Source organism: Orcinus orca, chromosome 11 (genome assembly GCF_937001465.1).
Source record: "Orcinus orca chromosome 11, mOrcOrc1.1, whole genome shotgun sequence".
NCBI classification, from domain to species: domain Eukaryota; kingdom Metazoa; phylum Chordata; class Mammalia; order Artiodactyla; family Delphinidae; genus Orcinus; species Orcinus orca.
In genome coordinates this window covers 45,094,634-45,120,751 of record NC_064569.1, presented here as the reverse complement: position 1 = coordinate 45,120,751, position 26,118 = coordinate 45,094,634, and the positions used below count along the sequence as shown (strand labels likewise).

Genomic DNA, 26,118 nt, shown 5'->3' with positions numbered 1-26,118 from the left:
TAATGAACATGTACTTTTTTTTTTTTTTGCGGTACGCGGGCCTCTCACTGTTGGGGCCTCTCCCATTGCGGAGCACAGGCTTCGGACGCGTAGGCCCAGCGGCCATGGCTCACAGGCCCAGCCGCTCTGCGGCACGTGGGATCTTCCCGGACCGGGGCACGAATCCGTGTCCCCTGCATCGGCAGGTGGACTGTCAACCACTGCGCCACCAGGGAAGCCCTGAACATGTACTTAAAAAAAAAAATTTTATTTAATTAATTTATTTTTGTCTGTGTTGGGTCTTCGTTGCTGCGCACAGGCTTTCTCTAGTTGCGGTGAGCAGGGGCTGCTCTTCATTGCAGTGCGCGGGCTACTCATTGCAGAGGCTTCTCTTGTTGTGGAGCACGGGCTGTAGGCGCACGGGCTTCAGTAGTTGTGGCTTGCGGGCTCTAGAGCGCAGGCTCAGTAGTTGTGGTGCGCAGGCTTAGTTGCTCCACGGCATGTAGGATCTTCCCGGACCAGGGCTTGAACCCGTGTCCCCTGCATTGGCAGGCGGATTCTTAACCACTGCGCCACCAGGGAAGTCCCGAACATGCACTTTTCTTGTTTGATCTCTTGTTTTCAGGTAATCAGCAATTAGCTCTTCTGTTTCATCTTTCTGATGAGATTGTTTTGTAGGCCATTTATTTTCCTTTTTTTCTTAACTACTGCTCCCCATCCTGGGTCTGTCTTGGTCTACTTCCTTGGACTGGATGATTTCCCAGGATGCCAGATCTCTAAGGGGTATTCTTGCAGGAGCAGAAGGTTGTACCACTGTGCTGTCTCATAGGAAAACAGTGTATAGGTTATTCCTGGTCCAGGGAGCTACTCTGTACTTTAGTTCTTTTCTTTTTTTAATGGCATAAAGTATCTCTTTTGTTTCTCAATTGGGGTGAGGGGAAGACCTATGGATCCAGCTGTGAGATGCCTGCCAAGAGCTTTATGTAGGGTGAAAGGGAGCAGGACTGTAGTGAGTATTAGGGGGCATGGAATAAAAACTTCAGTTTTGGACTTCCCTGGTGGCGCAGTGGTTAAGAATCTGCCTGCCAGTGCAGGGGACACGGGTTCGATCCCTGGTCCAGAAAGATCCTGCATGTCGCAGAGCAACAGCCCGTGCGCCACAACTGCAGAGCCCATGCACCACAACTGTTGAGCCCACACACCGCAACTACTGAAGCCCGTGCACTCTAGGGCCCGCATGCCGCAACTACTGAGCCCATGTGCTGCAACTACTGAAGCCTGTGCGCCTAAAGCCCATGCTCCGCAACAAGAGAAGCTGCCGCAGTGAGAAGCCTGCACACCACAACGAAGAGTAGCCCCTGCTCGCTGCAACTAGAGAAAGCCAGTGTGCAGCAATGAAGACCCAATGCAGCCAAAATAAAACAAACAAACAAACAAAAAACTTCAATTATGACTAGGCCCAGCTTCTGCATTAGGAAGGAGTCTGGTACCTTCCATTTTCTTTTATGTTTTGGCTATTTTCTTTGCTCTGGGAATCCATTATAGCATTTGCATTAATTCTGTACCTGTCCCTTCTGAGTTATTTTGACTACATGGAAATCCACTGTCCATTTTTCAAAGACAGTTGGTGAAATAGGAAGAAAACAGGGTGTGGATCATATGTAAATTTATGTAGATTAATGCACACCGATGACATCTTTTCTCCTCTTCCTTCTACAACCAAACTAGGTAAATAAGAGACATTGGATGATCATCAATGGTTGAATTAATAAAAACTTAAAGCATAATTGCCAGGTTTGCAAGATCATAGGGTTTTAGTGAGGATAAAAAAAAGATAAGGTGTGTAAAGCAGTTCTTCTCAAACTTTAACATGCATAGGAATCATCTGGGGAGCTTGTTAAACTGCAGACTTCTGATTCAGTAGGTCTGGGTTGGGGCCCAAGATTCTGCATTTCTAATAAGCTCCCAGGTGATTCAGATGCTGCTGGTCTGTGGACCTCACTTTGGATAGCATTTAGCTTGTTGCCTGGCACATAGTAGCACAGCTGACTCTTAAATCGGGGGTGGGGAGGGTTAGGGTCTCCAAGCCTCTGTCCAGTGGAAAATCCACCTATAATTTTACAGTTGAAGGTCCTCTGTATCTGTGCTTCCACATCTGCACATTCAGGCACCCATGGATCATGTAGTAGCAGTAAGTACTTATTGAAAAAAATCTTGAGTTTAAGTGGACCAGGGAGTTCAAACCTGTGTTGTTGAAGGGTCAACTGTACTTGATCAATGTTGTTACTAATTGACACCAGATAGTTTGTGAGGGTCAAAAAGACCCTCTACCACCAAATATCTTCACCATGTCTGAAAACTCCTGTGTTTTTATTGTGTAACATCTTTTAAAAAAGTGAATGTCCCTGGGAGGACTAGTGAATGTGAATTAGACCAATTAGACTGCCGCCCTCACAGCTCTCAGAAGTCAGCATTGAAGGGTTTAGAATTGCTGCTGCTGCTTCTAGTGCTTCTTTGCCAGCTTTACTGAAGTATAATTTATAAAATTGTACAATACAATAAAGTTCACCAGTCTTAAATCTTGCTGAATTTTGGCAAATGGAGACAGTTGTGTAACCACCACCACAGTTATGTTATAGAGCATTTCCATCACCTCAAAAAGTTCCCTCATGGGACTTCCCTGGTGGCTCAGTGGCTAAGAATCCACTTGCCAATGCAGAAGACACGGGTTCAATCCCTGGTCCGGGAGGATCCCACATGCCGCGGAGCAACTAAGTCCGTGCACCACAACTACTGAGCCTGCGCTCTAGGGCCCGCGTGCTGCAACTACTGAAGCCCATGCACCTAGAGCCCATGCTCTGCAACAAGAGAAGCCACCACAGTGAGAAGCCCGCGCACCGTGACGAAGAGTAGCTCCTGCTCTCCACAACTAGAGAAACTCCACGCGCAGCAATGAAGACCCAATGCAAAAAAAAAGAAAAAAAAAGTTCCCTCATTTCCCCCTACGCAACTAGAAATTCTAATGGGGGGATAAGGAAGGGAATTTCAGAGTCAGAGTGGAGGAAGACCAACAAGCTCCAGTTGCTTCAGTTTTGCCTGGGAAGCAGGAGATCACAACCCTGCATCCCCTGTGCCTCCTCTCCACCCCAAGAGTGCTTTGACAGATCTTCAAATCCCAGCTGAGTTGGATGTGTATTTTGTACCTTGTTAATTTAGAATGACCCACTCATCCCCGTTTGCCCAGAACTTTACTGGTTTTAGCACTCAAATACCCATGTCCAGAAAACTCATCTCAGGTCCCAGACAAACCATTGATGGTTGGTCACCCTAGCTGTGATGTTCATGCCATTGTTTCTAAGCCTGAGGTTGCCATCTCATTTTAGAGTCACTTCTCTCATGTGAGCACATAGTAGGCACTTGGTAAATGAGTCTGTGGATGGACACAAATGAACCTCAGTTGTAGGCAGCTGCAGATTCCTGGCCTGGAGAACAGGAGACCTGTGTTCTGGTCCTGGCGCTGCCAGGTTTGCAGCGGTGTGATCCTAGGAAAGTGGTTTCTCACTCTAGGTATGTTTCCTCCACTGCAAAATAGGGGAACTTTAGTCATTTCTGCCTCTGCTGTGATACTGCTCTCCCTGTACATGGGATTATGTTCTGATGTCACTTCCACTCAGCTTTCTCTCTCTCTCTCTTGCCTCTTGCTTTTTACCCCCTTCAAATATATATATATTTAGTAGATCAATAATTTATGTAAGGGCAGGTTGGTAATGGAATTGCTGATGGGCCAGGTTTATGCAGAGTGCTTCTGTGAGAGCAATAGAGTTTGGACCTTGAACCAAGCAGCTGTGGCTGGGAGTTGGAGCATCAAGTCTCTGTCTTCAGCTAAGTGTGTGTAATGACCTAATTTGCTCTTTGTGCGTGCCTGGGAGGGAGGGGGGTGGGCATAGGGAGCCTGCTGTTTAGGAATTTTCCTGGGTGGATGAGGGGGTACCCTGGGAAATAGGATTTTAAAGCTTCTTGTCCACTGGAGGGAGTTATTTCCAGCTGAGATAGTGCCCAGGAAAGAGCATCCCAGGGTCTTATTCGGTATTCTAGCACAGAAGAAGGAATAAAATGAGAAATACCAGGACTTGGGCTGGAACCTGTGGCCAACTTAGGGTCAGGAAGCTGCATTTTTCTGTTCCTGGTTCTGCCACGTGCCGTCTGTGGAACTAGGGGCACATTGTGTAACCTCTCTGAGCCTTGGTGTTTGTCTCTAATTTTCCTTTTTAATGGAGTGAGTCTGCACTGCCTACCTCACAGGGTGGTGTGATTCAATGAGGTGACATAGGTGGGAGTTCACTGAATGAATGAAATGTCAGTTGTTACCACTAACTTTAATCTTTGGACCTGTATGATGGGGTCTGATTCATGGGGGGAGGGAAGTGGAGAGAAATTTGGGGATTTTGTCTGCTTAGTTCTTCCAATAATGTCATCAGTACCCCCTGGCTCTGAACAAGATAGGAAGGGTAGGTTTGAGGGAGGTACTACTTCTTTGGTTAGAAGACACCCCAGCCTAACTTCCTCTTTGACAATATTCCTGACTTTTGGAAAAAGCTTTTCCTTGGCTATAAAGTCTGCTCCTTCTGCCCTCATTTCCAAATTTTGGGGGCAATGGAGCAAGAACTCTGCTTGAACCCCTCAGCTAAGGCCAGCCAGATACCCCTTCCTACCTAGAGGGGGCTTTCTCATGCGACTGAGTGTCTCCCTCTGGGGCTGCAGGCCTGTGAAGGGTTAAGCGAGCCACACCCTCAGCAGGAACAGCCTCGGACTTTGTGCTGAGCAGCCATCTCAGGGCTCGCCTGGCCTGACTGGCACAGGGAGCCCTGGCTGGAGGAGGCTGCACAGAGGAAGGTCAGCATCGTGGACGCTGGGAAGAAGAGGGTCGAATATCTCCTGTCTTCCTTGACACCATGGACAGCTCCCATTAACGAGGGCACCTCTCCAGCCTTGGGGCCTGGGACTCCTATGCCCCCTTCCTGTCGAATTGGGATTTCATCCACCAGTCTCCAAGAGACACTGAAGTTACACCCTAGTTCCAGTATTGGGTGAGTCCTTCCTTAACCTGCCTGTACTTCTCTTTTCACATCTTTGGGTGCCCCATGTGGGGGCTGCTTCCCCCACCTCCAACCAATCTTATTCCCATTTCTTTCAAATCTAAATCCAAAGAAGATGCCTTCTCCCAGCTCTGCTTCTGCTTCTCTCCCTTCCCTGCCAAGTTATTTAAAATCTTAACTTTTTTTGTTTAATCTAGAAAATGTGGGATGATAATAGTATCTACTTCATGGGGATATTGTAAGCATCAAGTGAATTAGTGTATGTAAAGTGTTTAGAGCCTGCCTAGCCTGTAGTACATACTACCTGATTGCTAAAGGTTGCGATAGTCATTATTATTGCTCCCTCCGTTGTGACTTTACAGGAAGTGACAGGTGCTCCCTTTTCCCGAAGCTTGGGGAAGGCAGAGTGAAGGGAGAAGGCAGCCCGTGCCCCCTTCTTGCCCCACCTTCCCTTCCTGCTTCCCTCCCTTCCCCCAGTCAGTTTCAGCAATGCAGCACAGGAGGATGTGGCTCTTTTATTCCTGTTAGGGAGTGTCGTTGACCATTGTAATAGTCCCGTCCTGCACAGGTCGCCCTGCCTACTCAGTCCCCCAGGAAAGACTGAGGAGGGCTGGGCTTCCACTCTAGGGAGCACCTGCCATATGCCTACTGCGTGGAGGCCGAGCCGCACAGTGTCCCCTGCCCCTCTGACTCTGCCCATTCCCACCAGCTACTAAAAAACTAGGTGTGTCCCTCTGGGGCAAAGTCCATGCCAGAAGCTTATGGTCATGGGTGTAAAATCTGGACATGGAAATATAGGGACAGACGTGTAGGCACATCCAGAGGTCCTGACAGCTACTTGCTTTTGGGGAAACAAACCTCATTTTCATTTTCTTTGGGGTATTCCAGCCTTTTACGGAGGAACTTCCATCTCTGTCCTTGAGCTCATCACCTCTTCCAGTCCCCATTTAAAAAATGAATCTCACTGTAGCAGAGAGATGGGAGGAAAGACACTGGCACAATTTTTCAAAGGGGTATGGGGTGTGCTGGGTGACTGAAACGGGGGCTGTGAGAGGCGGGGAGTTGAGAAGGAGAATGGGGGACAAAGAGTCAGGGAGTCTGGACCCTGGCCTCAGCCTCCGTGCAGGAGGGAGGGAGCTTTTGGTGCCTGGCTGTGGCATGAAGTTTGCTTACCCTTTCCTCCCCAGCCCTCTCCCCTGCAAGCACAAGGATGCTCCCCCAGCTGCTGCCTACTGGGTGCCTTCTTTACCCTGGTGGTCCTGTCCCACCCCCACCAACCCTAATTCAGGGAGCAGAGCATTCCCTCGCCTCCCACCAGGAGTTTCTGCAGCCTCCACTGTTAGCTTGGGCTGGCCCAGAGGCCTTTCCCAGGTTGGGGGCTCTCTCTAGGGCCAGAACTGGGGGAGGGGAAAGCTCTCTTGGTCCTTCTGCCTTCCTCCCCTCAAACAGCTACTGGCCTCTAGAGCTGAGCAGACATCAACAAACTGATCCCAGGATCAGCTGCTCCTCTGGACATGACTCTCCTGGAAGGGTCCATTGGGGTGGAGGACCTTGTGCTCCTGGAACCCCTGGAGCAGGAGTCTCTGATCAAGAACCTCCAGCTGCGCTATGAGAACGGGGAGATTTATGTGAGTGCTTACGGGTGCCCCTGCCTGTGGCCGTGTGGCCAGAGAGTTCATGTGCCTCCCCCTAACCCCCACCCTCGCTCATTCCCTTCATCTTCCCTGGCTCCAGACCTACATTGGGAACGTGTTGGTCTCAGTGAATCCCTACCAACAGCTGCCCATCTATGGCCCAGAGTTCATTGCCAGATACAGGGACTATACCTTCTACGAGCTGAAGCCCCATGTGTGAGTAGAGGGACCGAGGAAAGGTGACAGGGCCCCGGCTCGCTATGATGACACATCCTAATTTCCTCTTTCCTTCCTCTTGAAGGAGGTTCTCCAGCTGCCCCTTCCTCCCTTGGCCCTCTGGAGGCCCCTTCCTGGGCCTGTCACTTGCCTTGGTCTGGTCCAAGTGGGGAGGGCGAATGAGTCTGGGGGTTGGGGGTCGAGTGAAAGGTGTTGTCCTGGACTGGTCCCACACTAGTCACCACCCACTTCCTCCCCACAAGCTATGCACTGGCAAATGAGGCATACCAGTCACTGAGGGACCAGGACCAAGACCAGTGTATCCTCATCACGGGCGAGAGTGGAGCTGGCAAGACAGGTGAGGCGCCCGGCGGGGAAGCCATGGAGTCACTGCTGGAACTACCCCCTTGTCTCTTTCCAAGCCAGGCCCAGTTCTGCCCCCACCCCCTGAAATTCCTCCCTGGCTTTTTCTGACTCTGAGTGGTGTGAGGTGCTGGGATGAGGGAGGTTAAGGGCATTGGTGGGGATTCACGCGAGGGTTTCTCTTGCAGAGGCTAGTAAGCTAGTGATGACTTACGTGGCGGCTGTCTGTGGGGAAGGGGAACGGGTGAACTCTGTGAAGGAACAACTGCTTCAGTCAAATCCAGTGCTGGAGGGTGAGAAGTCCAGTCTCTGCCCGATCCACCCCCACCCCACCCTACCGTCCCCAGTGTTCCCCACATCGCTGTTCTTGCTCAGCCTGAGAAACCTGAGATCGACCTCATGGCTGGAGGGCCTTCCCCCTTCCCCTGCTCTGGAGTCCCTCTTCTCGCCTCAGCCATCGTATTCCCCCTCCCCTCATCTCCGCAGCTTTTGGCAATGCCAAGACCATTCGCAACAACAACTCCTCTCGATTTGTGAGTGACCATCTCCCCGGACTGGGACAAGAGGGTGTGGGGCCTTGAGAGGGAGGAACAAGGCGCAGATCCCTCCTGGACAGGGTGGCGAGAAGAGGAGGAAGCCAAGTCTCTCTCTCTCTCTCTGGTCTCTGAAGGGAAAATACATGGATGTTGAGTTTGACTTCAAGGGATCCCCCCTTGGTGGCATCATCACAAACTGTACGTGTCTCCCCATCCCGCTTACCACCTGTCCCACCTGCCCCCACGGTGTTCCTTTTGGCTAATCTGCTGCTGTAGGAAGGAGGAATGTTAGACTACCAGGCTTCCCAACCACTAGGAACGCTAGGGATGAGGGCAGAATTAGAGGGAAGCTGCAGTACCTCCCAGGTCCTCAGAACATGATTTTCAAATTCTCTGCCAGATCTGCTTGAGAAATCCCGCGTGGTGAAGCACCTTGAAGGAGAAAGAAACTTCCACATCTTCTATCAGCTACTGGCTGGAGCAGATCCAGAGCTGCTGAGTATGTGCCTGCCGCCGACACATGGCAGAACATCCCTAGCCTCCATTCAATGCCCAGAACCCCTGGACCTCTCTGGATCCCTGTAGCCCTCTTCCCTTGAATCTCAGGGCAGTCCCCACCCTGAATCTCATCCACCCATTGCTGGGAACAAATCCCTTGACCTCTGTGTTCTCTTCCATTTCTGGGGTTTTATTGCTAGGAATAAGCCTTCTTACCTCTTCCCTGCTCTTATTTCTCTGTCTTGTCTGGATTCCTCTTTCCCCAAGCTGGCTTCAAAAATGGAACACTTATTTCCATCTACCATCTCTCCTATCTTCAATTTAAGGGACTTTATCCGTAGCTCAGCAGGAAAGCAGGCAGGAGGTTACAAGTGTTCAAGAACTTTCAATGAGCTCTAGCTGAAGTTGTCCTGGGTGTACATCTGCCTCGCCCAGGACCTTGTCCTTGATTTTCTCTTCTTAGATAGTTCTGTGGAGGTTCCATTCAATCATTCATCAAACATCTCTTGAACACCTACTGTGCTTGAACATTGTGCTAGCTTCTAGGGATACAGAGGTGAGTAAGAGACCTTGTCCTCGAAGAACTTAGAGTCTTCTAGGGATGGCAGATGCATGAACAGCTACATCACAATACAGTGTGATCAGTGCCAATAGGCTCTGCAGCTAGCTAGAGGGGCAGAAGGCATGGAGCACCTTACGTCGTCTTGGGGAAGAGACCATCTCAGCCTAGATGCTGGATGGGCCTGAGGTGGCTCGGGATGGGCATTACTGCAGGGTCTGATGGGACTTAAAGCCCTGCCAGAGTTTCCCCTCTCAATCCCCCCTCTAACTGTGGGCACTGTGGGTGTCTTGGCCTCCAAGAACCTGTCCATTTGGTTTCTGGTTATTCTATGCTGGACTTGTGCCTGTCTCCTTTCCCCCTCCTGGAGATCTCTATGGTTCAAGAGCCCCCACAGGTCTCATCCTCCCTCCTGGCTTAATTGTCTTGACTGTATTCTGTTTTTCTGAATCATAGGTACTAGAGTTGTGCTCTGGCTGATTCTCACTCACTGATTTAAGTTGAGTCTGGGTGGGGCCTCCCTCCCTGGTGTCATCATCCCAGGGCCTTTCTGACTCATTCTCCTTCCAGACACCCCTCTTTAGCAGGCTCTTATTTCAAAATTTGTGTCTCAGGGGAAACTGCCATTAAACTCTAGTTTGAGGGTCACTCCCTGATTCTCAGATCATTTGAATAACAGATAACTGATACCCTTCAAGCTCCATGATTAACCCATTCCTTCCCATCTCAGGTGAACGGCTTTGACCATTCCCTTGATTCATTTATTAAAAAGGAAAAAGTTCCTGCATGCCAGCCAGGCACACAGAATATGAAGATGAAAAACACAGTCCCAACACACAAGTTGTTCATTTGTAGGAGGGACAGAAAAAACCCCAAAGCCCAGCCCATGTGATGTGGTCTGGGGTAGAGATGCACAATGGGGGAACCCAAGAGGGCCATTTGGCTCAGCTATGCGCAGAGAAAACCTTCCCGAAGGGAGTCAGGGTTGGGGAACATAGTATCTGTCACTTGGTTGGTGCTTTGTGAACAAATAATGGGTGCGCCAACATGGGCCTAGGGTGAGGCCTCGAGGCTGGGGGTGGGTGGCAGATGTGTGCTCCCCCTTCTTTCCTCACCTTCATCCTCCAAGAACCATTGAGAACTGAGCAGGACAGAGAGGTGTCTTGTTTGTTTTTATTGTTTGGAACCCTGATGGTGGGGAAAAGAGTAGAATGAGGCTTTTCTTTCATAAAAGTTGGGGAAAACCTCAACAATTATGAACACCCAAACCCTAAATACCACTTAAAAATGTAGTCGATCATCACAGGAATTAGTGATCCCAAAACAAAAGAGGCAGGGGAAGAACCTAAAACAAAAACGGCTCCTCTGAATAAATGAATGAACCAACCTAGGACAAGGACCGTGAGGGTCAAGGCTGGAGGACTCCAGAAAGCATGTGTACTGACCCTCTTCCCTCATGCTGGCCCTCCCAGAGGCCCTGAAGCTTGAGCGGGACACAAATGGCTATACCTACCTGAACCCGGGGGCATCCAGGGTGGATGGCATGGACGACACTGCCAACTTCAAGGCCCTCCAGGTGAGTACCTGGGATGGGCCATTAGGCCATGCCCTGAGCCCAGGCTCTGGCTTTGAGAAGGGAGGCGTAAGACTGGCACCGCAGTTCAACTTTGGACTTCTCCTTTCTCTCCAAGAGTGCGATGACTGTGATTGGGTTCTCCAAGGAGGAGATTCGGCAGGTGCTAGAGGTGGTGGCCCTGGTGTTGAAGCTGGGGAATGTGGAACTGGCAGATGAGTTCCAGGCCAATGGGGTACCAGCAAGTGGCATCCGTGATGGGAGAGGTCTGCACCCAACCAGCTCCCTGAATCTCCTGCTACAATTTCTGTTCTTCCACCATCTCCAGCATAATAGACCTCACTCTGATTCAGTCCCCCTCTGCCCGCTCAGGAGTTCTTCCCCAAACATACTCATTCAGAACTCCCTGTGAGGCATATTGGAATGAGGTTTTGATGTTTGGTAGACCTAGGTTCTGGGACCTCTCTGAGTCTCAGTGGATTTTTTGCAGAAATGGGGACAATTACACTCATTTCAGGAGATTCTCATATTAAAGGAGATAATGCATGCAAAGCGTCAAGATCTCCCTTTCCTCCTCCTCCCCAGAGATTCCTCCAGAGCGATGTTCTGGATTGGCTGTAAGGACTTTCCCAGTAAGACCCAGGAACAGCAGGCTCTCAGCAGTTCCACTTTTCAGCCCGCCCTCCCTCCCCTGGGAGCAAGCCCTCTCTCAGGCCATGTTGTATTTCCTCATCACTCCAGGTATTCAAGAGATTGGGGAAATGGTGGGTTTGAATTCAGTGGAACTAGAGAGAGCTTTGTGCTCAAGGACCATGGAAACGGCCAGAGAAAAAGTGGTCACTGCACTGAATGTCGTCCAGGTGAGGGGCCCTGTGGGAGGAGGCTGAGTTTTGAGTCTGTTCTGTGGCTGCCACACTAACCAGTTGGCACTGCCCTGCAGGCTCAGTACGCTCGGGATGCTCTGGCTAAGAACGTCTACAGCCGCCTTTTCACCTGGCTGGTGAATCGAATCAATGAGAGTATCCAGGTGAGAGACTGCCCTCCTCCCTCAGCACTCTCCTCTGCCCGCCCCATGCCTTGGGTTCTGAGATGAACAGAGTAAGGAGGATAGGGTGTATTTATTTATTTACGATAATGTAGTGTTTTGGAAACATCTCTGTTTTTTTGAGTTCATCTATTTGGGTTCCCTACTTACCAACTGTGTGGTCTTAGAGTTTCACAGAGATTCTGAACCTCAGTTTCCCGATTTGGGAAATGAGACACACTAATGCCTACTTGTTTTGCAGGATTTAGTGAGGATCAGATGAAATTGTGTATGTGGCTACCATATAACCCAGCAATTCTACTCCTAAGTATATGTCCAAAAGAACTGAAAACAGATGTCCACATAAAAACCTGTGCATAAATGTTCATAGAGGCATTATTCATAATAGCCAAGAAGTGGAAACAACCCCAGTGTACATCAACTAATGAATGGATAAACAAAATGTGGTATATCCATACAGTGGGATATTATTTGGCCATTAAAAGGCACCAAGTGCTCATACATGCTGAGCGTGGATGAACCTTGGAAAGATGTTGAGTGAAAGAAGCCAGACACAAAAGGTCACATTTCGTATGGTTCCATTTATATGAAATGTCCGGAGCAAGCCATCCATCGGGGTGGGAAGTAGGTCAGCAGTTGGCAGGGGAATAGGGAGCGACTGCTAATGGGTTACATGTATAAGATTTCATCTGGGGATGGTGAAAATGCTCTGGAATTTGGTGGTGGTGGTTGTATACCTTTTGAATATACTGAAAAAAAAATCCCACTGAATTGTATATTTTTAAAGGGTAAATTTTATGGTGTGCAAATTCGGTCAAAATAGAGCTATTATTTAAAAATTCGTATGTGAAAGTGCTATCAATTTAGAATCTGTTACCAGAAGGCAGCAGGGTAATATAGGATTTGAATCTAGATTTGGGTAAATGCTTAGCTCTTTTGAAGTTCGATTTTTTTTCATCTATAGAATGGGAATAATCACACCTTATAGGGATAGATGGATTAATGAAATAAGATCATAGGATTTTTTGTAAAATGCTCTACAGATATAAGGGATGGTTATTTTCCCGAGAAGATTTTAACGTCTTTCTACTTTGTACCATGGGAGCATTTTCCTGGAATCTATTACATCTTCCTTTTCCTCCTTTCCTCCCTCTTTGCTTGTCCTTCAGCATATAGAGGAAGAGGGAGAGTAAAATTACACCAATTCCTTTGCAGCTTGGTCAAGCTCACCCAAGTTCTGTTTGCTCCCTGCTTTACTCACATCCATCCCAGAGGGGCCTGGCCTGGTGTGTAGAGGGCCGGTCCTCAGATTTATCTTTTCCTCCTCTTCAGGTGGGCACTGGGGAGAAAAGGAAGGTCATGGGGGTCCTGGATATCTATGGCTTTGAAATATTAGAGGTGAGAGAGCTTCAGCAACCTCAGCACCCTGCTTCCTGAGGGTTAGGAGCGTCAGGCTCCAAGGGGGGTGTGAGAGAGGGGAGGTAGGGCTGAGATAGAGGAAGTGTCTTGGTCTCACTCTCTAACCTGTGTACCCACCGCAGGATAATAGCTTTGAGCAATTTGTGATCAACTACTGCAATGAGAAGCTACAGCAGGTGTTCATAGAGATAACGCTGAAAGAGGAGCAAGAGGAATATAAGAGAGAGGTAAACGAGGACTTCCTGCTTCCCCTCTCTCAGATGACTTCTACGTATGCCAGATCTTTCTCCTTCATCACAGCTTCCTCTCAATTGTCCCCAGATGAGAACACTAAGGACAGAAAGTTTCCCTTGCACAGCTGAATATTCCAGCATTACCAAGAAGCCCTAATTCTCTGCTCTCCACCCCCAGTTCCCCATCCTGCCCTCCAGGCCAGGAGAGGAAGGGAGCAGATTGATGGAAGGGTGTTGGGGTGGGTAGGGGTGGGGGAGAGGGCTGACAAGAGTGAAGTGACAGCTGTGCTTGGCCCAGGGCAGGCTATGAGCTGAATTTAGAAGGGGCATTTCTCCTGGGCTTGGCACCCTACCACATCCCTTTCGGTGCCCTTCTCTGACGTCTCAGAATCTTTTGTCTCCTCTGGGCTGGACTGATGTTGCCGTCCCCTCTTGTAGCACCCAGACTTTCTCACCAGAAATGCCCTGTGGCTCAAAGTTTCCACACTCCTTCCCCTGGTCAGTGAAAACCGCACCCCCCCCCCCCCCGCCCGCACCCCCCACCCCCAGTTTCCTATGGCCAAGTGTTAGAAAAGCTCTCTGTTTGAGCTAATTCACTCCAAAGTGTGAATGGCTGAGTCTCACTCATCAAAACCCTCCCAGGGATGTTCCCTGTGAGCCCTCAGGAACCTGCTGTGGCAGAATTTCAGGCAATGTGGTCACAACTAAAAGTTTTTTTAGTTTTGTACGTTTTTACTTTAAAATTTTAAATTAGCAAATAGATATACATTCCCATGCTTCAAGATTCAAAAAGCTTAAAAAGGTGTATAAAGAAAGGTCTCCCTCCCACCCCATCCCAGCTTCCTAGTTCTCCCCCCGCATCTAGAGGCAACTGAAGTCGGCCTCCTTCCAGACGTCTTTTATGTGTAATCAAAAAAATCTGTAAATATATTTCCCCTCAAAATTTATTCAAGTGGCAATGAATACACTCTGTTCTGCATCTTGCTTTCACCAGTTAACAAGAGACCTTTCTGTATCAGTACATAAAGATGCTTTTCTATAGCTGCATAGGATTGTTCATTTAGCCAGTTGGGGAGGTATTTTGGGGATGAAGTGGGCGGGCAACTTTACTTAATTCCACTCTGCATTCCCTAAAGACCTGTGAGGGAGCAGGAAGAGAAAGGCTCGTGTTCCCCAACCACACCTGGGAATGGCCTGAGCCTAGGAGGTCTGGCCCTTGGCTGGTCCAGAGCTCTCCTGTCTATAGGCCTGTTACCCAGCAAAGCTCTAAATTAGAGATGCATGGTCTTATGGGTCTTCTGCTTCTATACCATTCTTGCTTTTTAAAAAACAAATTATACAGCCCCAAAGTATCATGTAGATCAGTTGTTCTGAAAGTGTGGTCCTGGACCAGCAGCAGCAGTGTCCCCTGGGAACATGTTGGAAAGACAGATTCCCAGGCCCTGTCCCAGACCTGCTGAATCAGAACCTGGGGGTGGGGCCCAGCCATCTGTATTTTAACAAGCCCTCCAGGTGACTGTGATGCACACTTGAGTTTGGGAATCACTGATGAAGGTCTTTGAAGATGTATCAAATTAGCTTTGTTGTTTTATGATAAACTCACCTATGTGCTTTGGTTCCATAGCTTGTTGCCAGAACAGTATGGCCATTTGCTCTTCTACATACTCAAGGACCCTTCCCCACTCCCACAGTGGGGTAATCCCTATCCCAGTCTTCACCCAACATATTCCACTTCCTTCTCCAACCTACAGCACCTACATGGCTTTCTGCACTGTCTCACCCTCTCTCACAACTGCTCTGGGTCCTCCCACACGTCTGCCCACCCACCCCACAAATTCTCCATCAACCTTGGAGGGATGAGGATGTGATAGAAACCACACCAAGGACCCCTCTGAACTATAGGGCTTTCTGATGGTCCTTTGTGGGGTGGGTGAAAGGGGGCCTGGTTCTGGTGAGACCGTTGGAGACTTGTCTTGGACCTGCTCCGTGTAATTTGTCATCTCCTGTTGCCAGGGCATACCGTGGGTGAAGGTGGACTACTTTGATAATGGCATTATCTGTAACCTCATTGAGGATGTAAGTTATCCTTCTCTCATCTCTGGGACCTCCCCCTCCAGACTGCCTGAACACCCTTCCCCTGTCTCTCTCTCCCCTCCTCCCCCACCCCACTTGATAAGGATGGTAAAGGGGGCAAAGGATGAGGGGGCAGAGGGGCGGCAGTGAGGATGTGGACGTCTTGAAGGACCAGGTCTAGGTTGGGCTGATCATGTTCCCCTGGCCAGAATCAACGAGGCATCCTGGCCATGCTGGACGAGGAGTGCCTGCGGCCTGGGGTGGTCAGTGACTCCACCTTCCTAGCAAAGCTGAACCAGATCTTCTCCAAGCATGGCCACTATGAGAGCAAAGTCACCCAGAATGCCCAGCACCAGTATGACCACAGCATGGGCCTCAGCTGCTTCCGCATCTGCCACTATGCGGGCAAGGTGATGTCACGGGGCTGGAGGGTGAAGACTAGGGTCTGGGCACAGGCTGAAGGCAATGGGGGAGGCACTGGGGGGAGGTGAGAACCAGGAACACTTCGCAGTGAAACTGGGAGGGCCACGCGCACGACAGACAATGTGGTGGGCTGTCCAGACCAAGTGCTGTTCCTGTACAGGTGACCTACAACGTGAACAGCTTCATCGACAAGAATAACGACCTGCTCTTCCGGGACTTGTCCCAGGCCATGTGGAAGGCCCAGCACCCCCTCCTTCGGTCCTTGTTTCCTGAGGGTGATCCAAAGCAGGCGTCTCTCAAACGCCCCCCAACTGCTGGGGTCCAGTTCAAGGGTTCTGTGGCCATTCTCATGAAGAACCTGTATTCCAAGAAACCCAACTACATCAGGTGACATGCTGGGCACATAGGGGAACATGCTGCATTTGTGATGACACTTGCAGGGTCCACGCATGGTAGAACATGTCCGTGCGGGGGTGGGGGGATGGCTGTCTCTGGAATAGGATACCAGATCCCTTTGCCTCATGAAAAACAGAGCCAGCTGAGGAGCTGAGAGTCCTGTAAGGGGGAGAGCGTCATGGTCAAGTAGGGACCATGCTATAGTGAGTGAAACTGGGAAGGCCAGTGTGTCTGCTTCCTCTGAAAATTTTCAGCTAACGGGAATGTGTACAGAATAGAGGTGTAGAGACCAGGGTGGGTGACACTGGCAAGGGTGAAGCTCCTGTAGCCCGGGCCTTGCCTTACCTCCCACCAGGTGTATAAAGCCCAATGAGCATCAGAAGCGAGGTGAGTTCTCCTCGGAGCTGGTGGCCGTCCAGTCTCGGTACCTGGGGCTGCTGGAGAATGTGCGGGTGCGACGAGCAGGCTATGCCTACCGCCAGGCCTACGGGTCCTTCCTGGAAAGGTACCGATTGCTGAGCCGGAGCACTTGGCCTCGCTGGGACGGTGGAGACCGGTAAGACTCAGTGGGAGACTGGGGAGAAGGGAAGGGCAGTGCAGGGAACCTCTGTGGGGGAAGAGACCAGGTGGTGCCATGTGTATCGCTGAAGCTCGTGAAGGGGCTTCTCGGGGAAATGAATTGAATGATCACTTCTCAGAGGCTCTGAAGTCTGTCCGAACTCTGAACTCTTCTCCTGAGGTGGAAGGCGGTAGAGGACAGGTGGGAGAGGACCCTCCCCTGGGATGCCCTTTGGCAGCTTTCCCCACCTGCTCCTGTAGGGAGGGGGTCGAGAAGGTCCTGGGGGAGCTGAGTGTGTCCTCAGAGGAGCTGGCCTTTGGGAGGACAAAGATCTTCATCAGAAGCCCCAAGACTGTGAGTTGGAGGGTGCACTTGTGTTTGGTGGGGCTGGAAGGTGAAAGAGTTGGAGAGCCCACGTGAGTGAGAGGCTGGGCGACGGGAGCTTCTAGAACCTGGAATGGATAGTGGATGAGGAAGTCTCCTCTCTGCAGGGACTTTATCCCTGGGAACTGAGTTCTTGGGTTCCTGCCCTGCCTGCCTTGAGCCCTGGAATTAGGTGTGCTTGCATTGCTGGTCTGAGCGCCTCTGCCTGAAGCAGGACTCCTTGAGAGTCAGGGTGTCTGAGTTTCCAAGTCTTAGCACAATGCCTGCTAAAGAGTCAGAGCTCAGTAGCTGCTTATTAAATGAATGAATGCATAAATGAATAAGAGGACTAAGGAACGATTGAATAAGACACTGGCTAGGAAATCTTGGTGCCGTGGGGTTCCCCTAGGTGAGCCCCTCTCTGCCCCCCTTCCACCTCTCCACAGCTTTTCCACCTGGAAGATCAGAGGCGCCTACGAATCCATCAGCTGGCCACACTCATACAGAAGATGTACCGAGGCTGGCGCTGCCGCGTCCACTACCAACTGATGCGCAAGAGTCAGATCCTCATTTCCTCTTGGTTTCGGGGCAACATGGTATCTGTCATCCCCAAAGTCCTATCCCCCTTACTCTAATAGGAGAGTGGGAAGCGGAGAGGTGGTTCAGGAGGTGGAGTTTTTCTAACAGGCCCACTGTTTTCTACAGCAAAAGAAACGCTATGGGAAGATGAAGGCATCAGCATTGTTGATCCAGGCTTTTGTGAGAGGTTGGAAGGTAATGGGGAAGGGAGAGGGGTTTCCTCCCCTCACGTGGCTCCTCCGGGTCATGCCAGCTGCTGCTGGTGGGGAAGAGTAGCAGAGAGAAGGTCCTGCCCTCACCCAGGACACATCTGTGTGTGATGGTATGTCTGTGTCTTGGTGTGTTTCTGGGTCTGCTCTGTGTGTGTCTGGGAGTGTGGGTGCATCTTGGGGAGATCTGAATATATGCTTGGGTGTGTTTCTGACTTAGCAGCAGAGCTCTGCCTTCTGCTTTGAGTGTCCTCCTGACTGCCAGCTTGTCTGACTTTACTCTCTCCCTCCAGCTATAGTCTCAGCTCTTTTCCTTACTCTGTTCTTTGTGTGGTTGAAAAATAGTAGAACCTCTTCTAGGCCTGTCTTCTATCTTCCAGGTATAACTCTCTATCTTTACTTTGGCCCTTTTCTTGTATGTCCCTGCCAGGCTCGCAAGAATTATCGGAAGTACTTCCGGTCAGGGGCTGCCCTCACCTTGTCAGATTTCATCTACAAGAGCATGGTAAGTGGTGGGGATTGAGGGTGGAAACGGGGCATTGAGGAGGGAGGGACAGGTTGGGAAGAGGAAGTATGTGGGGTTTGAGAGGAGGTGACTCAAAGCTTTTTCCCAAGAGCCTCCTCTATCTGATGTACTTAAACCCTGGGAGCAGAGGGGATGGGGCAGCAGCCTGCACGGGGAGGGCCCCAGCGCCTAGGGGCCTAGGGGCAGAATCAGAGCACATTTTGGCATGAATAGACACTGCAGGCAACCTTGTGGCAGGAAGGGGTCCCAGCACACCCACCAACTACTCCATGGTGAGTAGGCTGGAGAAGAGACTGGGGCTAGGTGGTTAACAACAGTTGCAGAGGCTGCGCCTCATTGAAGAGCAGAGAGAGGACACACATAGGGTTAAGTAACCCAACCTCCTGAGATTCATTTTAGGGCTGGGGGTGAAGGTGGAGGAGTCATATCTTCCTTCTATCTCTTCTGACACTGTAGCAGGCCAGGCTGAAACCGAATCTCAGGAAGGACCTTAATTCTGGAGGACTTGGGTCAGGGTGGGCAGGAAGAAGCCAAGAGCAGGTCTGGACGTTCAAACTATGGACAGTTTCCAGTGAGAGGAAAACAGGGACAGAGAGGGGTGATTTCCAGAGACATACATCCGATAGCAACAGTGCTTCTGAGAAGTGTTGGAGGGAAACCAGATGGGGGAGAGCAGCACTCCACTGAAACCTTGGGAAAGACCAGAGAGAAGAGCGGGAGATCTTGGACAGAGGGCTGGAGTGAATTAGAACTGACCTCGGCTGATTTGATTTTTGATGGTTGTTAGGACTCTTACTGACTTTGCTCGTAAAGACACGAGATGCATTGGAGCTCCTCTCTGTTCCCTTGGCTAAGTTGAGGAAGGGGGGCTCTGGGCCTCTTCCCACCTCCCTGAGTCTTCACTGTGTCCTCCTCCCCCTCCCCCGGGAAGCTCCATTGTCCTAGGCCTCTTGCATTGCCAGGGCTCTCCTCAGGCAGGCTCCAGGGTGTCTGCCTTACCAGAGTACGTGCTCTCTTGCCGCACGCCCGAGACCTGTAATCTGATTTTGTTCTTATCTCCTGAATGACCTCTAGTCTACCTTCTCTTTCACCTGTATATCATCAGGCATCTGCTGAATGTCACCACAGGAGCTGTTGCCTTTAAACCAGTATTTCAATAAATCAGACCCACTGTGGAAGTCTGCGTATGGGGGACCACAGGGCATTGATTGCCCCAGTGTTTCTGACTAGTCCATATTTTGCCATTGCCTTGCCTATAACTCACTTACTATGTGCTAAGCCCTTTACATGCATTAACTCTAATGCTTTCAACAACCCTCTGAGGTAGGCCCTTATATTGCCCTCATTTTATTTTATAATTAATTAATTAATTGAACTTTTTTTTTGGCTGCTTTGGATCTTCGCTGCACATGGGCTTTTCTCTGGTTGTGGCGAGCAGGGGCTACTCTTCATTGCGGTGTGCTGTCTTCTCATTGTGGTGGCTTCTCTTGTTGCAGAGCACGGGGCTCCAGGCTTGTGGGATTCAATAACTGTGGCAAGCGGGCTCAGTAGTTGTGGTGCACGGGCTTAGTTGCTCCACGGCATGTGGGATCTTCCTGGACCAGGGATCGAACCCGTGTCGCCTGCATTGGCAGGTGGATTCTTAACCACTGCACCACCAGGGAAGTCCCGACCTTTTCTTTTTAAAAGCACAAAACCCTATATACTAAAATTGTACACATCAAGTATTGGTCCAATCTTATATCAATCTATTTACAATTAAACACCATGGTTTTCTTACCTAGGTTAGTTAAACATGCCCAGAAAATTGTTATTCAAAGTATATGTTTTTTAAAAATAAAATATACTCTTTCCCTCATTTTATTGGTAAAAACTAAGGCCCAGAGAGGTTGAATAACTTGTAGGAGTTCCATAGCTGGTATGTGGTAGAGCTGGGATACAAGCTATTTGACTCTAGTTTTAACCACCACCTGTGACTGTTCCCCTCCCCTTCCTGCCTCACCACTCCCAACACACTCACAGAGGCCTGGACAACCCAGGTATCCATGGCTCTGGGTAGACCTGTGGGCAGGAGGGCTGCATAGGGAAAAGCAGAACTTTCTAGATCTAAAAAAACAAAAAAGAAAAACCTCAGAATCTCCACATCAGTTGGAACATGGGGGATTATGGGACATGCTAAGGAATGTTTATTGAATTAAATCAAACCAGGCCAAGGACTGGGGACTCCAGGGTGATGAGACCAAGCCCACTAGATCTTTGCAGTGGAAGGTACAAAGAGCTTGCATTGTTCCTGGAGAGTTACAGCAATGTACTGTGTGTTTTGCCTTTTTCTGTTTTAGTTTTTTAACCTAATATCTCAGTAAAAAGTTTTCACAAAAATTCCAAAAATTTGGAAGTGTTCAAGGTCAAGTCATTTTCTATACCTTCAGTAATTCTATCCCATAAATAAACAGGGTGCTAGGTGCTCCCTGAGATATAAAGACTTAAGAGTCCTTGTTCTAGATTGGGGGAGACTAAACAGTCAGATGCCACGGGTGAAACTTGATTGGATCCTGGATCAGGAAAAATAAAAACAAAGTCAAAGAGTACATTTTTAAAGTTTATAAAGGACATTAGAAGAGATTTGCATACACATTACTGTTGGGTGAGTGTGTCCAATTAATGTTAATTTTCTTAGGTATGGTGATAGAATCATGATTGTGTAGGAAAATATCCTGGTTCTTGGGCAATGCGTGCTTAAGCTTTAGAGGAAAATGTCATGATAGCTGTAACCTACTTTAGGATGCTATAGTAGCCAAGATTTGTACATATGCGTGTATTTATATACTTACATGCATTTGTATTTATGTGTGCGTGTGTTAGAAAGAGCACAAAGATAGGGTAAGATGTTAACATTATCAGCTGGTGAATTTAGGTGAGAAGTATATGTTATTCAGATGTTCATTGCAATGTTGTTTCAGCTTTCACTCAAATTTTAAAAATTTCAAAATAAGAAAATAAGTTGTATTACATTTTAAAAAGTAAAAAGTAAAACCTTAAGTCAGTTTATGTCACTCTTCCTCTAAGACCCTCTAAAGGTGTTCCATTTCACCCCACATAAAGCCAAATGTCCTTACCACAGCCTACAAGGCCCTTCATGATCTCTCCTTGGCTAACCTACTCTCTGATCTTTTCTTCTCTTGCTCAATTTAGCCCAGTCACACTGGCTTTCCTTCTTGTCTGGAATATGCTACCACTCATTCCTGTCTCTGTTCTGCTTTTTTTTGCATCATAGCGTATATAATTATTGGAAGCTACAGTCTATGTTTATTTGCTTGTGGGCTGTCTCCTTCTCCACCCACAGTAGAATGTAAACTCAGTGAGAAGAGACTTTGTTTACTCTGTTCACTGCTGTGTCCCCATACCTAGAACAGTGCCAGGCACAGAACAGATGCTTATTGATGTTGAATGGTGAAAAAACTCAGGACCTAGCATCCTGACTCCCAAAGACTCACCCTGTAGAAGAGGGAGATTTCCATGCAAATAACAGTAGTACAAAAACAAATGTATAGACAACGTGCTATGGGGCTTCAAAGAAAGGAGAGACACCACTGGCCCAGGGAATCTGGGAGGGCTTTGAGCTGCATCTCAAAGGATAGGTAGAATCTGGGTTGGCAGAGTTGAGCTGAGAGCAGCATGAGCTAAGGCACAGAGTGATAATGAATGGGCTGGGCAGAGGGCAAGTCAGGGAGTCCAGTCTGGTTGGTGTGCCAGGATTAGATAATGCAGGGGACCCTGTGACATGAGGTTGGGCTCTGAGTAGAGGACTTTGAATGCCAGGTTGAGGTGTTGGCCTTGACTGAGCAGAGAGGAGGGAAGATTTGGCACCTGTCCAATAGCTAACACAGACAGTGGGGCAGCCATCTATAGGCAATTATAAGCCTCGAGAATAGGAAGCTACAGAAGCAAAATATTAAGGCCAGTTTTCATATTGCTCCTCCCACCTCACCACCCTGTGTAGAAGGTATCTGCTTGGAACTACTCCTTCTCTCCCCTCCATCTCCCGATCACGCTCTTACTGCCCAACCTCAAGTCTACATTCACATTGAAAGAGATCAGGAGGGGACTCCCTTCCATCTCCTCAACTGCACTTGTTGCTTCTCCCTGTGGGTGGCCTTCTTTCTCAAAGTGGTGGGATCTGGGTGCCAGTTTGCCTGTCAGGAGGTCTTCTCGTCATCCCATTCCCAACCCCCCCTGCTCCCAACCCAGGCACAGAAATTCCTCCTGGGGCTGAAGAACGATTTGCCGTCTACCAATGTCTTGGACAAAAGGTGGCCAGCTGCCCCTTACAAGTACTTCAACACAGCTAACCACGAGCTTCAGAAGCTCTTCTACCAATGGAAGGTGAGCGGGGCCTGGGCAGCCTCTCCTGGTGCTCAGGCAACTCCTCTCTCGTTTGTCTTTTTTTTTTTTTTTTCTCCTCCTCCTGATTTTCCTCTTCTGCCTCCCTCTTCCACTTAAATTTTTTTTTTTTATTGTGGTAATACATAAAATTTACCATTTTAACTATTTTTAAGTAAACAGTTCAGTGGCATTAAGCACATTCGCATTGTTGTGCAACCATCACCGCCATCTGTCTCCATACTATTTTTCATCATCCCAAACTGAAACTCTGTACACATTAAGCAATAACTCCCCATTCCTCTGTCCCTCAGCCCCCAGAAAGTGTGATCTACTTTCTGTCTCTATGAATTTAACTATTCTAGGTGCCTCATATAAGTGAGCTCATGCCACATTCGTCCTTTTGTCTGGCTTATTTCACTTAGCACAGAGTTCTTCTACTCAAGAAATACTTTTGAGCACCTGTCTGGGAGTAGGCCTTGTGCTGTGCTGTGCGCACACAGCCCTCCTGGGGCTTGTATTTGACTGTTTCCATCCCCCTCCCCCAGCATCCCTCAGTCCCCCTTCCCCTCCCCAGTGCTCCTCCAGCCCCTGCCCTCTCTGAAGTGTCCTCCTTCCCCGCCCCTGTCACAGTGCAAGAAATTCCGGGATCAGCTGTCCCCGAAGCAGGTAGAGGTCCTAAGGGAGAAGCTCTGTGCCAGCGAACTGTTCAAGGGCAAGAAGGCTTCATACCCCCAGAGGTGAGTGCCTCCCAGACCCTGTGCAGTTTCATCAATAGCAAAGAGAAGATTCCCCAGGTGGAACAGAGCTGTGGTTCTCAAACTTTAGTGCGCCTCAGAATCACCTGGCAGACTGGATAACAGCCAGGTTGCTGCATGCCCTCTTCAGAGTTTCTGTTTTAGGAGGTCTGGGGTGGGGCCAAAGAATTTGCCTTTCTAACAAGGTCCTAGGGGATGCTGATGTCGGTCCTGGACCGTGCTCTGAGAACCGCTGAGACACAGGGTACGGCAGAGGATGGGGGATGGAGCATGGGAGGACCAAGATGGGAACTCGGGGGGTAGGTACAAGGACCTTGGAGGTCGGAGGTAAGGACCTTATCTCCACTGCGTACCTCCCGTGTGTCCTCAGTGTCCCTATTCCATTCCACGGTGACTACATTGGGCTGCAAGGAAACCCCAAGCTACAGAAGCTGAAGGGCAGGGAGGAAGGGCCTGTTCTGGTGGCTGAGACTGTGATGAAGGTCAACCGTGGCAATGGCAAGGTGAAGGCCCATATCCTGAACTCCTCCCCCAGCCTGATCCAGAGCCTCGGCTGGTAGCTGGAAGGGTGGGGATGCATCACAACCCTTCCTCACCCTTTCCTGTTCTGTCCCTAGACTTCCTCTCGAATTCTCCTTCTGACCAAGGGGCATGTGATTATCTCAGACACCAAGAATTCCCAGGCCAAGATTGTCATCGCGCTAAACAGTGTGGCCGGGGTGTCAGTCACCAGCTTCAAGGATGGGCTTTTTAGCTTGCATCTGAGTGAGGTATCAGAGCTGGGTGGGGGCAGGGCCCCAGACTGGAGAAGGTGGTGGGTGTCACAGGGCTGGGGCGAGCTGGAGGCCATGGAGAGCAGACCTCTCACTCTGGGCCTTTGCTATCTCCCAGGCTGCTCCTGAGGAGAAAAAAATGAATCCCTTCCCTGCTGTTTCTCTCCTTCCTAAGATATCGTCAGTGGGCTCCAAAGGGGACTTCCTGCTGGTCAGCGAGCATGTGATTGAACTGCTGACCAAGATGTACCGGGCTGTGCTGGATGCCACACAGAGGCAGCTTCCAGTCACCGTGACTGAGGAGTAAGGCCATGAGCTGGGGGTGAGGGATGGCTTGGGGCAGATGACCAAGCTGGAGGTCATTGTGACCGGGAAAATTTGTCCTGTCAGAAAGTGAAGCGTACTATGTCAGGTCAGGGCCACCCAAGTTCTCTGCGGCCTTGAGTCTTCTGACATAGGGGGCTTGTGGGGGGATGTACTTGCCTCAAGAAGGGGAGGGGAAGCCACCATGAAAATACAGGAGTAGGGGTGAGGGGATGAGGGCACTAGCTTTGTCTTTCTGTCTGTTCCCCCTCCAGGTTCTCAGTGAGGTTCAAGGAGAGCAGCTTGGCTGTCAAGGTCATCCAGGGCCCTGGGGGTGGTGGGAATGGCAAGCTGAGCTGCAAGAAGAAGGGGAGTCGTTGCCTGGAGGTGACGGTACAGTGAGGAGGTGCAGCAGTTTCTTCTTCCTGGACCAGCACCGGCCCTACTCCCACCCACCCACCTTCGTGGGAGGCTCCCGTGCCTGAGCCCTCTGATGGGAGGTGGGGCTCAGAGAGTGCAGAACCCTTGAAGAGGACCTTGCTTCTCCCAAGCCTTTCCAATCCTCTCTCCAAACTTAGCTTCCTCCCGCCCTCAGCCTCTTTGCCCACTAATAAAACAAGAGGCTTTGCAAACGTATGGTCATGTGGGTGGGTCCCTGTTCCCCCACCTTTTCACTGGCTTGTGCTCAGACCCTCTGCCCCCCTCCCTTTCCTCTCCTCAGGCTCCTTGGAGCCAGCTAATGCAGATAATAAGAATGAAGAAGAAGGGAAATTGTCTCCGGGCTCCTTGACCGGCTGAGCTCTGGCGGGGTTTGGAGAGACTGGGGTGGGGGTGGGGCAGTCGGGGATGGGGCTCAGGTCGCAGGTGGCCAATGAGCTGATTCATTAAGTGTGTCCCTGGAGGGAAGAAGTGAGGATCCCTGTCTTGGCAGAAACTGGGATCCTTTGGAGATTTAGCCCGGAAAGAGGCCCAAGGCTGGAGGGCTTATGCGAGCTGAGGTGAGCTGGGGAATGCAGGGTCCCCGGCTCCATAGCCCCCTCCACCCCAAGCTCAGCACTGGGTTTTGTCACACCTGCCCCCTGGCACCCGTTTCCTTTCCGTACACCAGAGATGCCAGGCTGCTGCCAACAGTTATCTTACTAATCACGGCCCCACAGCTGGGGCCTGCAGCTGGTGGCACTTGACAGGGGGACACGCCCCCCCACCCGGACTCCCTCATTCCTATGACTGACCTCTCTCGTCTTCATTTATTTTCCATGTGTCATCGTCATTATTTCTTTCTTGGTTTCCAACTGTCTGACACCATCTCGTTGTCCCCGTTGCTGTGGGCTCTGACTAATGGTGACACGTAAGAGTTTGTATAATGCTTTAAATATCACCCTCCCCCACTTCCTTCATGGCTATTTCCTCATAGATTCTGTCTTGTCTAAGCCTCTCCCACTCTGCTCTCTACCTTTGGGGAACAAGCATCTCCTGGGTTTGCAGTAAAATGCAGACTGCGCTCTATGCGAGCACACAAATGGCTGCCTTTTGTTTCTGCCTGGACGGCTCTGCCTCCTTTCGGACCTCTGCCTTCCCTGCCTCTTCCCTGTCTCTGCTGAGCTCACGGTGCCTTGAGGCTGGGG

The 26,118-nt window shown here is 49.9% G+C and overlaps 1 protein-coding gene across 3 annotated transcripts; it reads left to right on the top strand.

Annotated features, from left to right (window-relative positions):
• Nucleotides 1-126: 126 nt before the first annotated feature.
• MYO1A (myosin IA) lies at nt 127-25,126 on the top strand. Of its 3 annotated transcripts, XM_049694253.1 has the most exons (27): nt 127-6,703; nt 6,810-6,925; nt 7,189-7,283; nt 7,477-7,581; nt 7,775-7,821; nt 7,959-8,022; nt 8,225-8,323; nt 10,354-10,457; nt 10,573-10,720; nt 11,196-11,314; nt 11,395-11,481; nt 12,832-12,897; nt 13,041-13,145; nt 15,165-15,227; nt 15,434-15,634; nt 15,808-16,034; nt 16,399-16,599; nt 16,863-16,956; nt 17,412-17,561; nt 17,671-17,739; nt 18,184-18,258; nt 22,528-22,662; nt 23,293-23,399; nt 23,788-23,920; nt 24,035-24,187; nt 24,366-24,493; nt 24,769-25,126. In XM_049694253.1, the coding sequence occupies exons 1-27, from the start codon at nt 6,590-6,592 to the stop codon at nt 24,893-24,895; spliced, it is 3,132 nt and encodes a 1,043-aa protein (XP_049550210.1). In that variant the 5' UTR covers nt 127-6,589; the 3' UTR covers nt 24,896-25,126. The 3 variants fall into 3 exon arrangements, 2 of the variants coding, with proteins under 2 accessions (XP_049550210.1, XP_049550211.1); XM_049694254.1 differs by lacking the exon at nt 15,434-15,634; XR_007470091.1 differs by lacking the exons at nt 23,788-23,920; nt 24,769-25,126.
• Nucleotides 25,127-26,118: the final 992 nt, after the last annotated feature.